The following is a 12,977-nucleotide window of genomic DNA, read 5'->3' on the forward strand; positions in this document are numbered from 1 at the left end:
CTAGTCTTATTTTAAATGGCTTTTATGCTTTGAAGAGGAAAAGTCAATGAGTTCTTGGCGTGGCAAGACCTGCCAGTCTCCCGCTCAGTTCAGAAAGCCTTTGCCTACGTTACTGTTGAAACTTCAGGCGGCCTTTCACCAGCGACCGTTTTCTACCTTTAGATCTGCCTGCTTCTTTGAGAGCTTTCGTTGTCAGGAAGTTGTCTCTGGAGACAGGTATCTCCCAGGGTCCTAGGTCTGATTTCTAGAGTCTGCATTCTCAGCAAGGGGGGCATCATCCTTAAGGAGACAGACATCAGTTCCTGAAACCAGTCGATGAGAAAAAGTACTCTGTTCTGTCTGTAAAGCATAGATGTTTATATGTTCATACATGTTATGAGCTTGTGTACTGTGTGTATGTTTATGTATTACATAATGTATAGATGGATAGTGGGCGTCCCTGGTGGCTCAATCAGTAACGAATCTGCCTGCAACGTAGGAGACCTGAGTTTGATCCCTGAGTTGGAAAGATCCCCTGGAGAAGGGAGCGGCTACCCACTCCAGTATTCTTGGCCTGGAGAATTCCGTGGACAGAGGAGCTTGGCAGGTTACTGTCCATGGGGCTGCAAAGAGTCGACATGACTGAGCAACTTTCACTTTCAGATGTGTAGTATCTGTGATAATAAAACTTAATAAAGGAAAGTGATTGGGAAACAATGCCTAAAAAAGGTGTGGGGTGGGGGTCATAATGGGGGTGGGAGGGAGGGAGAAACACTGTTGAAGAGCAGCTGGGAATATTCTCGTGCTCCTCTGAATCTCAGTGCACCCGGCACTTACTGCCAGCATTTCTTCCTGCCTCCCTTAGGGCTTTCCATTTCTGTACATAAAATAGCAGCGCCCTGTCCACCCTCCCAAATGTGTGTGTGTACATATATATGTATCAGATTAAGTGCTTACTTATTATCCTAATGTAAGAAGATAAGTCTTGTAGGAAACAGCATATGCAGTTTGTCACATTCATATAGACTCTAAAATCGCTTATCTGTGTTTTTGTTTGTCATGTCGCAGATTTTCTGGTCTGACTCTGGAGAGTTAGTCTGTATTGCAACTGAGGAGTCATTTTTTATCCTTAAATATCTGTCAGAAAAAGTCTTGGCTGCACAGGAAACACATGAAGGAGTTACTGAAGATGGCATTGAAGACGGTTTTGAGGTAATTGCATCAGTAAAACTTCAGCTTTGTTTTTAAATGAATTATGTACTTACAGCTGAACTTCACTCATTGTAACATTTTATTATAAATTAGGTTTGGGAAAACTTAATAAACATTTAAGGGGTTACGGTAAAATGTGAAAATTAAAGTCTTGGCTCAAAGATCAGGGTCTGATATTTGTTAAAAAGAGATTTGTGCTTTGATTATAGGCAATCTTTAGACCAACTTTGACAGTTTTTCAGTAAGGAAGTTAGAAGTTGTTACGGTCCTAAGACAGTTTAGCTAGAGTTATTTAAAATGGGTTTTCAAGCAGAGGGAGCCTAGCCTGGTGCTCTTCGATGACTTAGAGGGGTGGAACTTGGCGGGGAAGGGATGGGAGCGCAAGAGGGAGAAGATATATATATTAATTATGGCTGATTCACTTTGTTGTACCACAAAAACCAATACAATATTGTAAAGCAGTTTTCCTCCATTTAAAAAGTAAATTAAAATAAGAGAGTCTATAATTATCTTTAAAAAAAATAAATGAACTTCCAAATATAAAGATAAATCATCCATGGTGGAGGTATCTTAGAAGATTTTATGAAATACTTATTATGCCAGTCTCATGTATGTTAGGAATTTCAATCAGCACTTTCTTAGATTATAGCTTTGACTCAACGGTGAGACTTAACATTATAGATGCTCATCCAGGAATCTGTTCTTAAATGAATAAAGAAGATAGACATTCCAAGAAAGATTTTCTTTCTTGAAGTAGGATTCTTTCTTTGCATCTCTTTTTCTATCCATCACCCTTAATTATATTCAGTTTTTTGTTATTGACAGTTTGTTATTTGTTGTTGAATAAGATAATAACAGGCTTCATTTTCTTTCTGTAGGTTCTTGGTGAGATTCAGGAAATTGTGAAAACAGGGCTGTGGGTAGGCGATTGCTTCATTTACACAAGTTCTGTGAACAGATTAAATTATTATGTCGGAGGAGAAATAGTCACCATTGCCCACTTGGACAGGTAGCTGACTATCATTTTGCTTTTGTTTTTAACATCCTAAATTTAAAAGTATACTTTAAAAATAAAACCAGTTGCTGGCTTGTAACAATGATAGGCCTGGTTTTTCAGTTTTATGGTTTTAATAGGTGGCAATTGCTAACTAAAACTGCATCAATCAAATGAAAATATTATGAGCAAGAGGCAGAGTGAGGGAGGGCGGGAGAGAGTATATACTGATTTGGGCTTAATTCTAAATTAGTTTCCATTTCTCTTACAGGACGATGTATCTCCTGGGCTATATTCCTAAAGACAACAGGCTTTATCTGGGGGATAAGGAACTGAACATTGTTAGCTACTCCCTGCTGGTTTCAGTGCTGGAGTACCAGACAGCCGTCATGCGGAGGGACTTCAGCATGGCTGATAAGGTCCTCCCGACCATCCCAAAAGAGCAGAGGACCAGAGTTGCACACTTCTTGGAAAAGCAGGTAAGGGGGGTTGTTTGTTTATTTGTGTGTGTTTTTAAAGCCAGCAATTTGAAAGAATGTTTGTATGAGTTTGAAGAACTTTATTTCTTAATTGTCACTGATTTCCTTATGGCAGTGGACTTTCTCTTATAAATTTAAGTCACTTGTTAATATGCTTCCCTCTCCTTTCTCATAGTCCTTCATATCCCCTTTATATGTTGAAGGTGATTAATTAGTCTTCCCTTTCTGTAGACTTCTTTTCCATTCTATCAGTATTTTCATTTCTATGCTGTACTTTTCTCTCTCCTAGCTAGCTTCTCTCTTTCTGTAAAATACACATCAAATTTATCATTAGTGATGAGTGTTTTCCTTAAAGTAGCATTTTCATAATCAAAGTTGGTTTATTCTTGAAACATAGTTGATTTACAGTGTTGAGCCTGTCTGCTGTATATGACTCAGTTATACACAAATATACATTCTTTTTTTATAATCTTTTCCATTGTGGCTTATTGCAGAATATTGAATATAGTTCTCTGTGCTATACAGTAGGGTGTTGTCTATCCATTCTATACAAAATGGTTTGCACCTACCAACCCCAAACTCCTAGTCCATCTCTCTCTCTCTCTCTCCCCTCCTAGGCAACCACAGATCTGTTCTCTATGTCTATGAATCTGTTTCTGTTTCTTAAATAGATTCATTTGTGCCATATTTTAAATTCCACATATAAGTGATACTACGTGATATTTGTCTTTGTCTTTCTGACTTACTTCCCTTAGTATGATAATCTCTAGACCCATTGGCATTATTTCATCCTGTTCATGGCTGTGTAGTGTACCACTGTATCTATGTATCACATCGTTATCTAGTCCTCTGTCAGTGGACATTTTGGTTGTTTCTGACTTTTGTGGAAAGTGCTGCTTTAAAATCCAAGTTATATGCACAAAAGCTTTGCAAGGCTTAGGAAAACACAGCCCTCTCCCTTCTCTCATTTATGCTCCCTAGTGGTAATCACTTTTAATTCTTTTAGCTGACTATTGGCATTTATTTCCACATGTTTAACATGCTTGTTATATTGCTGTTTCTCCGTTTTAGGTATTTCTTGGGACTTCACACTCTGTAGAAAATGAAGAATTTATCTTTCTTTCACTCCCCCTGCTTCAGCAACCTACATGCCACTTAAATCGTTACGTCTTAATTTTTATTAGATCAGTATCCATTGTTTATATTATTATGACTATTTAAACGCTGTTCACAGCTGAGCAATATCTTGGGCTTCCCTGGTGGCTCAGAGGTTAAAGCGTCCGCCTGCAACGCGGGAGACCCGGGTTCGATCCCTGAGTTGGGAAGATCCCCTGGAGAAGGAAATGGCAACCCACTCCAGTACTCTTGCCTGGAGAATCCCATGGAGGGAGGAGCCTGGTAGGCTACAGTCCGTGGGGTCGCAAAGAGTCGGACACGACTGAGCGACAAACTACTAACTACTACTTCCCTGAGTTAATAATTGATTCTTTTATTAACTTTGCTTATTCTATGTGTTGAGGGTTTTTCCTCCTACTCTGCTGCTTCTCCAGATTTCCTTGCTATCTCCTTTCAGTGTGTTCAGTCTGCTTCAGGCTCAACTGACTTTTTCCCTCATCATGGGTATCCCCTCCGCATCATGTTGGGGCCTCCCTTTGGCTTGAGCCATTGTTTCCTATATCCCCTGTCTTCTTTGCTGGTTTACTCCCTCATTTTGCTGGAGTATGTCCTTCAGTAGTTTTCTGAGAAAAGGGTTTTTTATTGACAGGAAGTAAATATTTTTGTGACCTTGCATATCTGAAAGTGCCATTGTTCTACCCTAGAACATACTTGGCCACTTAACTGGATATAGAATTCTAAGTTGGAGATAGTTTTCTCTCAGAATTTTGAGGAAAAAATTCTATTTTGTCTTCTAGTTTCTAGTTATTGTTGAAGTCTGAACCATTTGTGTTCCTGATTCTTGGTGCCTGATCTGTTTTTTCTCTGTGGAAGTTTTTTGGATCTTGTTCCTCTTGTTCTGTAATGCTATCATGATGGTGGGCCCTGGTTTAGGGGTCAGTTATCATTCATTCTGCTGGGTATTAGATAAGCTCTCTTAATTGGAAGCTCATTCCTTCATTTTTGAGAGATTTTGTTGAATCATGTTTCTGTTGATTTCCTCCCTGTATTTTCTATGTTCTCTCCGTGGAACTGTTATTCAGATGTTGGGTTTCTTGCACTGGTTTTCTCATTTTGTTATTCTTGAACTTTTAAAATCTTGTTTATGGATCAGAGTTTCTCTTCATACCCTCTGTTAGGGTATAAGTGATAGCTGAAGTTTTCTTTTTCCCTTATTGGTATGCTTTCTTCAGTACTGTTACTGGTTCTGCTATTATTGGTTTGATTTCTGTCTTTCCTTTTAAAGATTTTCCTCAGGTATCTGATGGTCTTTGCACACTCGTTTAAGAGTGGAGGTCTAAGAAGCAGGTCAAAAGATCTGAGTTTATGGGTGAACTTACTGAGTATGAACTTAAAATATGTGATGTGGCTGGGCCATTTGATTGGGAAACCTCAATGTCAGTATCTTCATGTAATGAATTTGTTCATTTAGTAAATTTAATGAGCACTTAATATTGTACCAACCACTGCTCAGGCTGGCATATAATTCTCATTAACATTTTAGTATTTTTAAGTCTAGCCCCTTTGACTGGTTAGTTTACAGAGAAGCTCCCCAATCACCATCATTCTGGTGGGGAGTAGAGTACAGCTTGGTGTCTCAGTATTTAGTATTTCACACATTTAGCTAAGTATGCATTCTTACAATCTCCTGTTTTCCTTTTGCCACTTAGTATTCCTTCGGGTTTGTAGGTATCCCTCAGGCTGGAGACCCTCTAGTTTACCTTCTCTAGAAAACAGGCCTTGTCTTCCATGTGTGTTGAGAGGATGTGGGGAGGCGTGAGGACCTGCGGTGTCTGACTGCTTCTTATACAGACCTAGGCAGTTTGATTTCTTTGCTGGCTTTAATACTGCCCTTCACAAGACACTGCTGAGGTGTGAATTGAGTTATTTCTATCCTGTCTTGACTCCAGATTTAGGGATTAGTCTTCTTTAGTGTTTTAACTCGGAAAAGGCAATGGCACCCCACTCCAGTACTCCTGCCTGGAAAATCCCATGGATGGAGGAGCCTGGTAGGCTGCAGTCCATGGGGTCACTAAGAGTCGGACATGACTGAGCGACTTCACTTTGACTTTTCACTTTCATGCATTGGAGAAGGAAATGGCAACCCACTCCAGTGTTCTTGCCTGGAAAATCCCAGGGATGGGGGAGCCTGGTGGGCTGCCGTCTATGGGATCGCACAAAGTCGGACACGACTGAAGCGACTTAGCAGGAGTGTTTTAACTGAATGTTTATTTCAGTGAGTTTAACTCCTTCACCAGCTTTCAAGCTTCACAAAGTGTTGTTATTAATACTGATTTCTCCTCTGCCTTTTTCTGTGTCCTTGGGAGTTTGTGCTTTAAATTGTCATTTCAGTGGGGATTTGGAGGAAAACAAAAGTAAACATATATAGTCACCTCATTTCTTTGCTTCGCCCTCACCTACATCTGACTAGTTCTATAGATTTTCTATCCTCCACTCTTGGATTGTATATTGTCTACATTAGTGCTAGGGGAGAAAAGGAGTAATGCAGATTATTCAGAATTCCTTGTTACATTGTACTCAGGAGTGAGTGGAGGGAGGATCAGCTTGTATAGTCTGGGAACTTATTTTGAGCACAGTGATACAGCCATGCTGACTATCTAGTGAGACAAAACTGTCCAATTTCTGCATCCTGACCTAACAGAGCATTCACCCTCAGTCTGAGGAAGTCTTCTGCAGCTTGAACTTTTTGTCTCATTATATCAATCCCCTGGAGCTGAAGAACTTGCCCATAGGGCAGACCCCATCAGCACTGTCTTGAGGGAGAAGCTAATATAGTGATTATAGTGGTTGGCTTAAAAGCTTGTTTCTGATGACTGACTGGAGCATGGGAAGGAGGTTTTAGACTTCTGCCCTCTGCAATACTTGCTGATGAGTAAACTGGACATGAGACCAACAGTAAAGGCATAGGTAATGACACCTAATCAGTGTCTGGACCTGAAAGCAAAATGTTTGCTAAATGACCTGCGGATTATTGAAAACTGTCAAGTTTTACATTTGACTTTCCTTTCTCTGAGCACTTCCCTGGTGGCTCAGACGGTAAAGCGTCTGTCTACAATGCGGGAGACTGGGTTCGATCCCTGGGTCGGGAAGATTCCCTGGAGAAGGAAATGGCAACCCACTCCAGTACTCTTGCCTAGAAAATCCCATGGACAGAGGAGCCTGGTGCAGGCTCCACTGTCCATGGTGTTGCAAAGAGTCGGACACGACTGAGCGACTTCACTTTCACTTTCTTTCTCTGAGGCCCAGGTCTAGATCTCTAAGGCCCAGCTTGGGCAATTACAGACAGCTAGGTATATACTACTGTGCCTTTTTTTAAAAAATGGTTCTTATTCAGTCAACCTTCCAGAATCATTTTTCATGTTTACTTTTATACTTCTAAATTTTACTAGTTGTTTAACTTGAGTTTATCAAGCATTGGTCGGCTTCCATGCTTAGAAAACAGGCGTGCAACTGAATTTTGTCTGCCCTGTATGTTCTTACCAGTTGATTTAACGGCTCCTTAATTTTTCTGTCTTCTTATTGAAGAGTAGTTATTGTTGTTACTTTTGTTTAAGTAACGGGGCTTCCAATGTCAGCAGCGTATTTAGTTTTGAGGGGAAAATGGATTATTTGCCATGTGTATGCACTGAATATGTAGACTACACATACAGGTTTTGCTGTACATAAACACACACATATATCTTATCTGTTCAGGGCTTCAAGCAGCAAGCTCTTACAGTATCCACAGACCCTGAGCATCGCTTTGAACTTGCTCTTCAGCTTGGAGAACTAAAAATTGCATACCAGTTAGCAGTGGAAGCAGAGGTATGTACTAAGTTATGATTGATTGTAACTGATGGAAAAGTCAGTAGGTACGTGTTTATTGTAAGTTGTGTTACTAAAGTTTTCTGAAATGCAAATTCGTAACTCATTTTGGTGAGGTTATTGCCTTTCTTTGGTCTTTTTAAAAATGATTAGTTATTTCTATATTCTTAGCATTCTAATTAAAGCTAAAGTTTGTTTTTTTATCTTACATGGGATCTATTTTGGAAGAGAAGAAAAGCTGGAAGATAGTAGATAAAGGAATCTGGAACTTTCAAAGAATGCAGACACAGCAGTAATTTGTCAGTAATCCAAGCTAGTGAGGAAGATGTTGGTTTTAAAGAAGGGTTCTGACATTTTGAGACAGTTTAATGACATTTTTATGGGTCGTATAATGAGGGCTTCCATTATGGTTTCAATCTAGCTTTTACAGGTAAATTCATTTCAGATGTACTAAAGAAATTTTAGCTATATTAAGATTATCCAAATGAGCAGCATTTTATTTGATTTCTGAGAAGCTACCAATGACAAAAATAATATTTATTACTAAATATTTAAGGACATAAAATCTTTTTTTCTATTCTTTTAAAAAATAGTTGTAAATCATTCCTTAAATTACAATCTAATTACCTTAAAACGTATTAGTTTTAGTTTCACTGTATAATTACAAAATAAAAATATACTGGGCTAATGATTATTCATACAGCATTAAAATTGATTTGTGTTTGAATTAATTTTGTATCTGAATAGTTTCCATTTCCTGATTATATATTTTGTCATTCCAATGGCACCCCACTCCAGTACTCTTGCCTGGAAAATCCCATGGACGGAGGAGCCTGGTAGGCTGCAGTCCATGGGGTCGCGAAGAGTCAGACACAACTGAGTGACTTCACTTCACTATTCTTATTTTGACTGACAGAACCAACTTAACAAGCACAGCTCAGTATACATAAAACATATCTTTTATAATTATAGAAAATATAAAATTGTCAGCACAGATTATGCTCAGATAGTGCTCAGCACAGATAATGCTCAGATTAACAGAATAATGTTGGTATTGGAAATTCAGATGTTTATTTAAAAGCTATTTTAATGTGGAAACTCTTTCTTACAGTCAGAACAGAAGTGGAAGCAGCTTGCTGAGCTCGCCGTTAGTAAGTGCCAGTTTGGCCTGGCCCAGGAGTGCCTGCATCATGCACAGGACTATGGGGGTCTGCTGCTTCTGGCCACTGCCTCTGGTAACGCTAGTATGGTGAGCAAGCTAGCAGAGGGCGCAGAGAGAGACGGCAAGAATAATGTGGCTTTCATGAGCTACTTTTTACAGGGCAAGTAAGTATGAACCCAAGGTCTAAAGGTGGGCAGAGTAATGAGAAGCACTGTCTGCACTGACTTTTGAGGGTGGTCTTTTGAGAAGAATGTGAAGAGGAAACCCTGGAGAGTGCACTGATGCCTGGCTAGGGGCTATTGCTGGTAGGAGCAGGCAGGGGGACAGGGCTGCTTCAGCGAAGGATGCTTTTACCACAGTTGGTCTGAATGTTTGAGCAGAGTTGAGCGTCAGGGAAGGTCAACTGGGAGAAATGTTAAACCCCTTTGTCAATAGCCCTGCCACTTCCTGGCTAAGGTATTTTATTGAATGACAGCAAGAGGCTGTCATTTGGTACCTGAATGTTGCAGGTGATTTTGCCCAAATTGAATGATCTGTTTACAACAAAAATTAAGGGGGATCAGGATGCCAGTTACTAGTTACTAACTGGTAACTAGATTTGCATTTAAAGCATTAAAATGTCATATATTTTCAAAAGTGTAGCAGTTAGTACATATCAGATCTTCTCATTAGTTGACCATTATGGAATAAAATGCAAAAGTGTTCATTAATTTTGCCTTACAGACTTTCTGAACCTCAGTTAATCATAAAAACTTTGAATGTATATGTATTTTATAACATATGTATGCATACATTTATATACCTGTGAGAAAAGGTCTGGGCTTCCCTGGTGGCTCAGTAGTAAAGAATCTGCTTGCCAATGCTGGAGACATGGGTTAGATCCCCGGGTTGGGAAGATCCCCTGGAGAAGGAAATGGCAACCCACTCCAGTATTTTTGCCTGGTAAATCTCACGGACAGAGGAACCTGGTGGGCTTCAGCCCATGGGGTTGCAAAAGAGTCGGACACAACTGAGCAACTTAACAAGAATAGGTCCACTATTTGCTTTTTGGCTGCGCCAGTCTGTCGCTGAGCAGGGGCTTTCTCCAGCTGCAGCGAGCAAGGGCCTCTATAGGTGTGGGGCACTAGCTTCTCACTGTGATGGCTTCTCTCACTGGGGAGCAGGGACTCTAGAGCAGGGGGGCTTCCATAGTTGTGGCACATGGGCTCAGCTGCCCTGCAACGTGTCCCCCCTGCATTGGCAGGCAGATTCTTAACCATTGGACCACCAGGGAAGTCTGGTCTATTTCTTATCCATCATTCAAAAACCCAGAAAATTCTGAAGCGAGTATTTGGTGGCATAATCAGACCTAAACTCTTAAGTTATTAGTTGTTCTTATGTTTTTATGCCACTTGGTGTGTTTTTATTGTATTTAGTAGTCACATGTTTTTTGCAGAATATTAACGTTTGTGACTTTGGTGCTGAGGATGTTATGCAATGTATGGCATATTACTTTGTAAAATCCAAGTATTACCTTTTTAAAATCAAAAAAAGTCTTAATTCTAAAACACATTATCCACTTTATCAAACTTACACAGGAAAAAACGGAAATAAAGAAAATGGACATTTGGATATTTTCCTACTGGGCACCACTGCATTGTCCAGCACTGTTCATCTTAGAGATGCTGCCCTCAATAATATACTTGTGAAATAGAGTTTCTCCTTTGTATCTCCTGAAGCCCTTAAATGTGTTCATATCAGCTACCTTGTCTTAAAAAGCCCCTTTAGAGTCTGCCTAGGACAGTTAAAGAGATTGAAAATGGTCACAAAAGCTGTCTTATTTCTCACACTGCTGGAGTCTATTTTGTAGCTCACTGGTGATAAGTTAATGGCTCAGTGACAGAAAAGAGGTATACATGTGGGAGCTGGAGAGGGAATGCTGACTTTGCAGCACTAAATTCACATTTCTCTAATGTGCTAAGTGCCATTATTACAGCGTTTATTCGTGGTAACAGTGCCTGTCTTTAATCTGTAGGCTTGATGCTTGCCTGGAGCTTTTGATTAGAACTGGACGACTGCCAGAAGCTGCCTTCCTGGCACGGACTTACCTACCCAGTCAGGTTTCAAGGTACAGACTTTTCATTTTGGGAGGAAATATTTCAGGTAAAAACAGAGTCCTTACCAATCTCCCTCTGGTTCCATATCTGTAACAGGGTGGTGAAACTCTGGAGAGAAAACCTCTCAAAAGTCAATCAGAAAGCAGCAGAATCCCTTGCTGACCCAACAGAATATGAAAACCTTTTCCCTGGATTAAAGGAAGCCTTTGTTGTAGAAGAGTGGGTGAAGGAAACGCATGCCGACCTCTGGCCGGCCAAACAGTACCCTCTTGTCACGGTGAGTGCCTGGGGCGCCTAATTTTGTGTAACTACAAGTAGAAGGGCATTCACAACTTAAGGTTTTAAACTGTACCATCACTTCATGGGAAATAGATGGGGAAACAGTGGAAACAGTGTCAGACTTTATTTTTTTAGGCTCTAAAATCACTACAGATGGTGACTGCAGCCATGAAATTAAAAGACCCTTACTCCTTGGAAGAAAAGTTATGACCAACCTAGATAGCATATTCAAAAGCAGAGACATTACTTTACTGACTAAGGTCCGTCTAGTCAAGGCTATGGTTTTTCCTGTGGTCATGTATGGATGTGAGAGTTAGACTGTGAAGAAGGCTGAGCACCAAAGAATTGATGCTTTTGAACTGTGGTGTTGGAGAAGACTCTTGAGAGTCCCTTGGACTGCAAGGAGATCCAACCAGTCCATTCTGAAGGAGATCAACACTGGGTGTTCTTTGGAAGGAATGATGCTAAAGCTGAAACTCCAGTACTTTGGCCACCTCATTAGAAGAGTTGACTCATTGGAAAAGACTCTGACACTGGGAGGAATTGGGGGCATGAGGAGGAGGGGATGACAGAGGATGAGATGGCTAGATGGACATGAGTTTGAGTGAACTCCAGGAGTTGGTGATGGACAGGGAGGCCTGGCTTGCTGCGATTCATGGGGTTGCAAAGAGTCGGACACGACTGAGTGACTGAACTGAACATACATTTTGGTTTAATTGAGAGCTAGTATTTGGGATTTGGGCTAAGTTCATAGATGAATTATACTTTCAGAATATTTCATTTCATCATTGCTTCATTCCCTGATAGCCAAATGAAGAAAGAAATGTTATGGAAGAGGCAAAAGGCTTTCAGCCCTCAAGATCTGCAGCTCAGCAGGTCAGTAGACTACTACACAAGATAGTCTGGTTGAGATTTGTTGATTTTAAGTACCATCTCCCACTTCCTAATCCCGATTAGTTTTCCCTTTGGGAAAAACTTCAAATTCCTGAACAAATTCCTTTGTTTTGTGGATTTTCAGGAACTTGACGGGAAACCTGCTTCTCCTACTCCTGTAATTGTGACCTCCCAGACAGCCAACAAAGAAGAAAAGGTATTGACATACCCAGCTTCCCGGTGGACCCCAGCCTCACCCTCTCTCCACATGAACGTGTGCTAGCTGTGCAGGCCTATGTTTTAAGTGATGTAATCAGTTTCAGAGCAGGAGCTTTGAAATGGAAAGATACACTTTTCTGACTGTTGGTTTAGTTCTCTTTGGATCATGAATCACAGGTAACTTTTCTTTAACACAGTACTATAGAACTCACCCTCTTCCTTTTGTTTGCAGAGTTTACTTGAGCTGGAAGTAGATTTGGATAATTTGGAATTAGAAGATATTGACACAACAGACATCAACCTGGATGAAGATATTTTGGACGACTAAATAATGTTTCCCGTTTACTCAGCTAAGCAGATCATTATTATGGACATATTGATCATCACCCTGACCACCATGCTCTGGACTCTGAGAAACTCCTTACATTTTTTATATATAGACGTCGTTGCCCACTAGGAGCACAATCCCCTCATCTTCGGAGGAGTTTATGTGCAGCATCTAAATCACTGTTCCCTTATTAACTAAAACAGCTGTGGGCTTTGATTTTTTTCATACTGTCATTGGACCATATCTCATAAAATCCTTTGAATTAATGAAGATACTTCAGAGTTTCCTTTCTGCAAAATGAAAACATGATTTGAGTTTGGCTGAGCCAAAACTACACCTTTTCTAGGTATCAGCCCATGTTCTCTTTGAATAACTA

General features: G+C 40.2%; 1 protein-coding gene across 1 annotated transcript in view; it reads left to right on the forward strand.

Moving 5' to 3' along the window:
• The window catches only part of COPB2 (COPI coat complex subunit beta 2), a 34,530-nt gene extending 21,627 nt beyond the window's left edge, over positions 1 to 12,903 (forward strand). Inside the window, exons 13-22 of the mRNA XM_068981189.1 lie at positions 1,048 to 1,191; positions 2,070 to 2,200; positions 2,457 to 2,664; positions 7,534 to 7,644; positions 8,756 to 8,970; positions 10,821 to 10,913; positions 10,999 to 11,179; positions 11,989 to 12,057; positions 12,200 to 12,271; positions 12,506 to 12,903. Of these exons, the coding sequence (XP_068837290.1) occupies positions 1,048 to 1,191; positions 2,070 to 2,200; positions 2,457 to 2,664; positions 7,534 to 7,644; positions 8,756 to 8,970; positions 10,821 to 10,913; positions 10,999 to 11,179; positions 11,989 to 12,057; positions 12,200 to 12,271; positions 12,506 to 12,601 (1,320 nt within the window). The 3' untranslated portion in view covers positions 12,602 to 12,903. The remainder of the gene's footprint in view (positions 1 to 1,047; positions 1,192 to 2,069; positions 2,201 to 2,456; positions 2,665 to 7,533; positions 7,645 to 8,755; positions 8,971 to 10,820; positions 10,914 to 10,998; positions 11,180 to 11,988; positions 12,058 to 12,199; positions 12,272 to 12,505) is intronic.
• Positions 12,904 to 12,977: the final 74 nt, after the last annotated feature.

This window comes from Capricornis sumatraensis, chromosome 1, assembly GCF_032405125.1.
Source record: "Capricornis sumatraensis isolate serow.1 chromosome 1, serow.2, whole genome shotgun sequence".
NCBI lineage: Eukaryota > Metazoa > Chordata > Mammalia > Artiodactyla > Bovidae > Capricornis > Capricornis sumatraensis.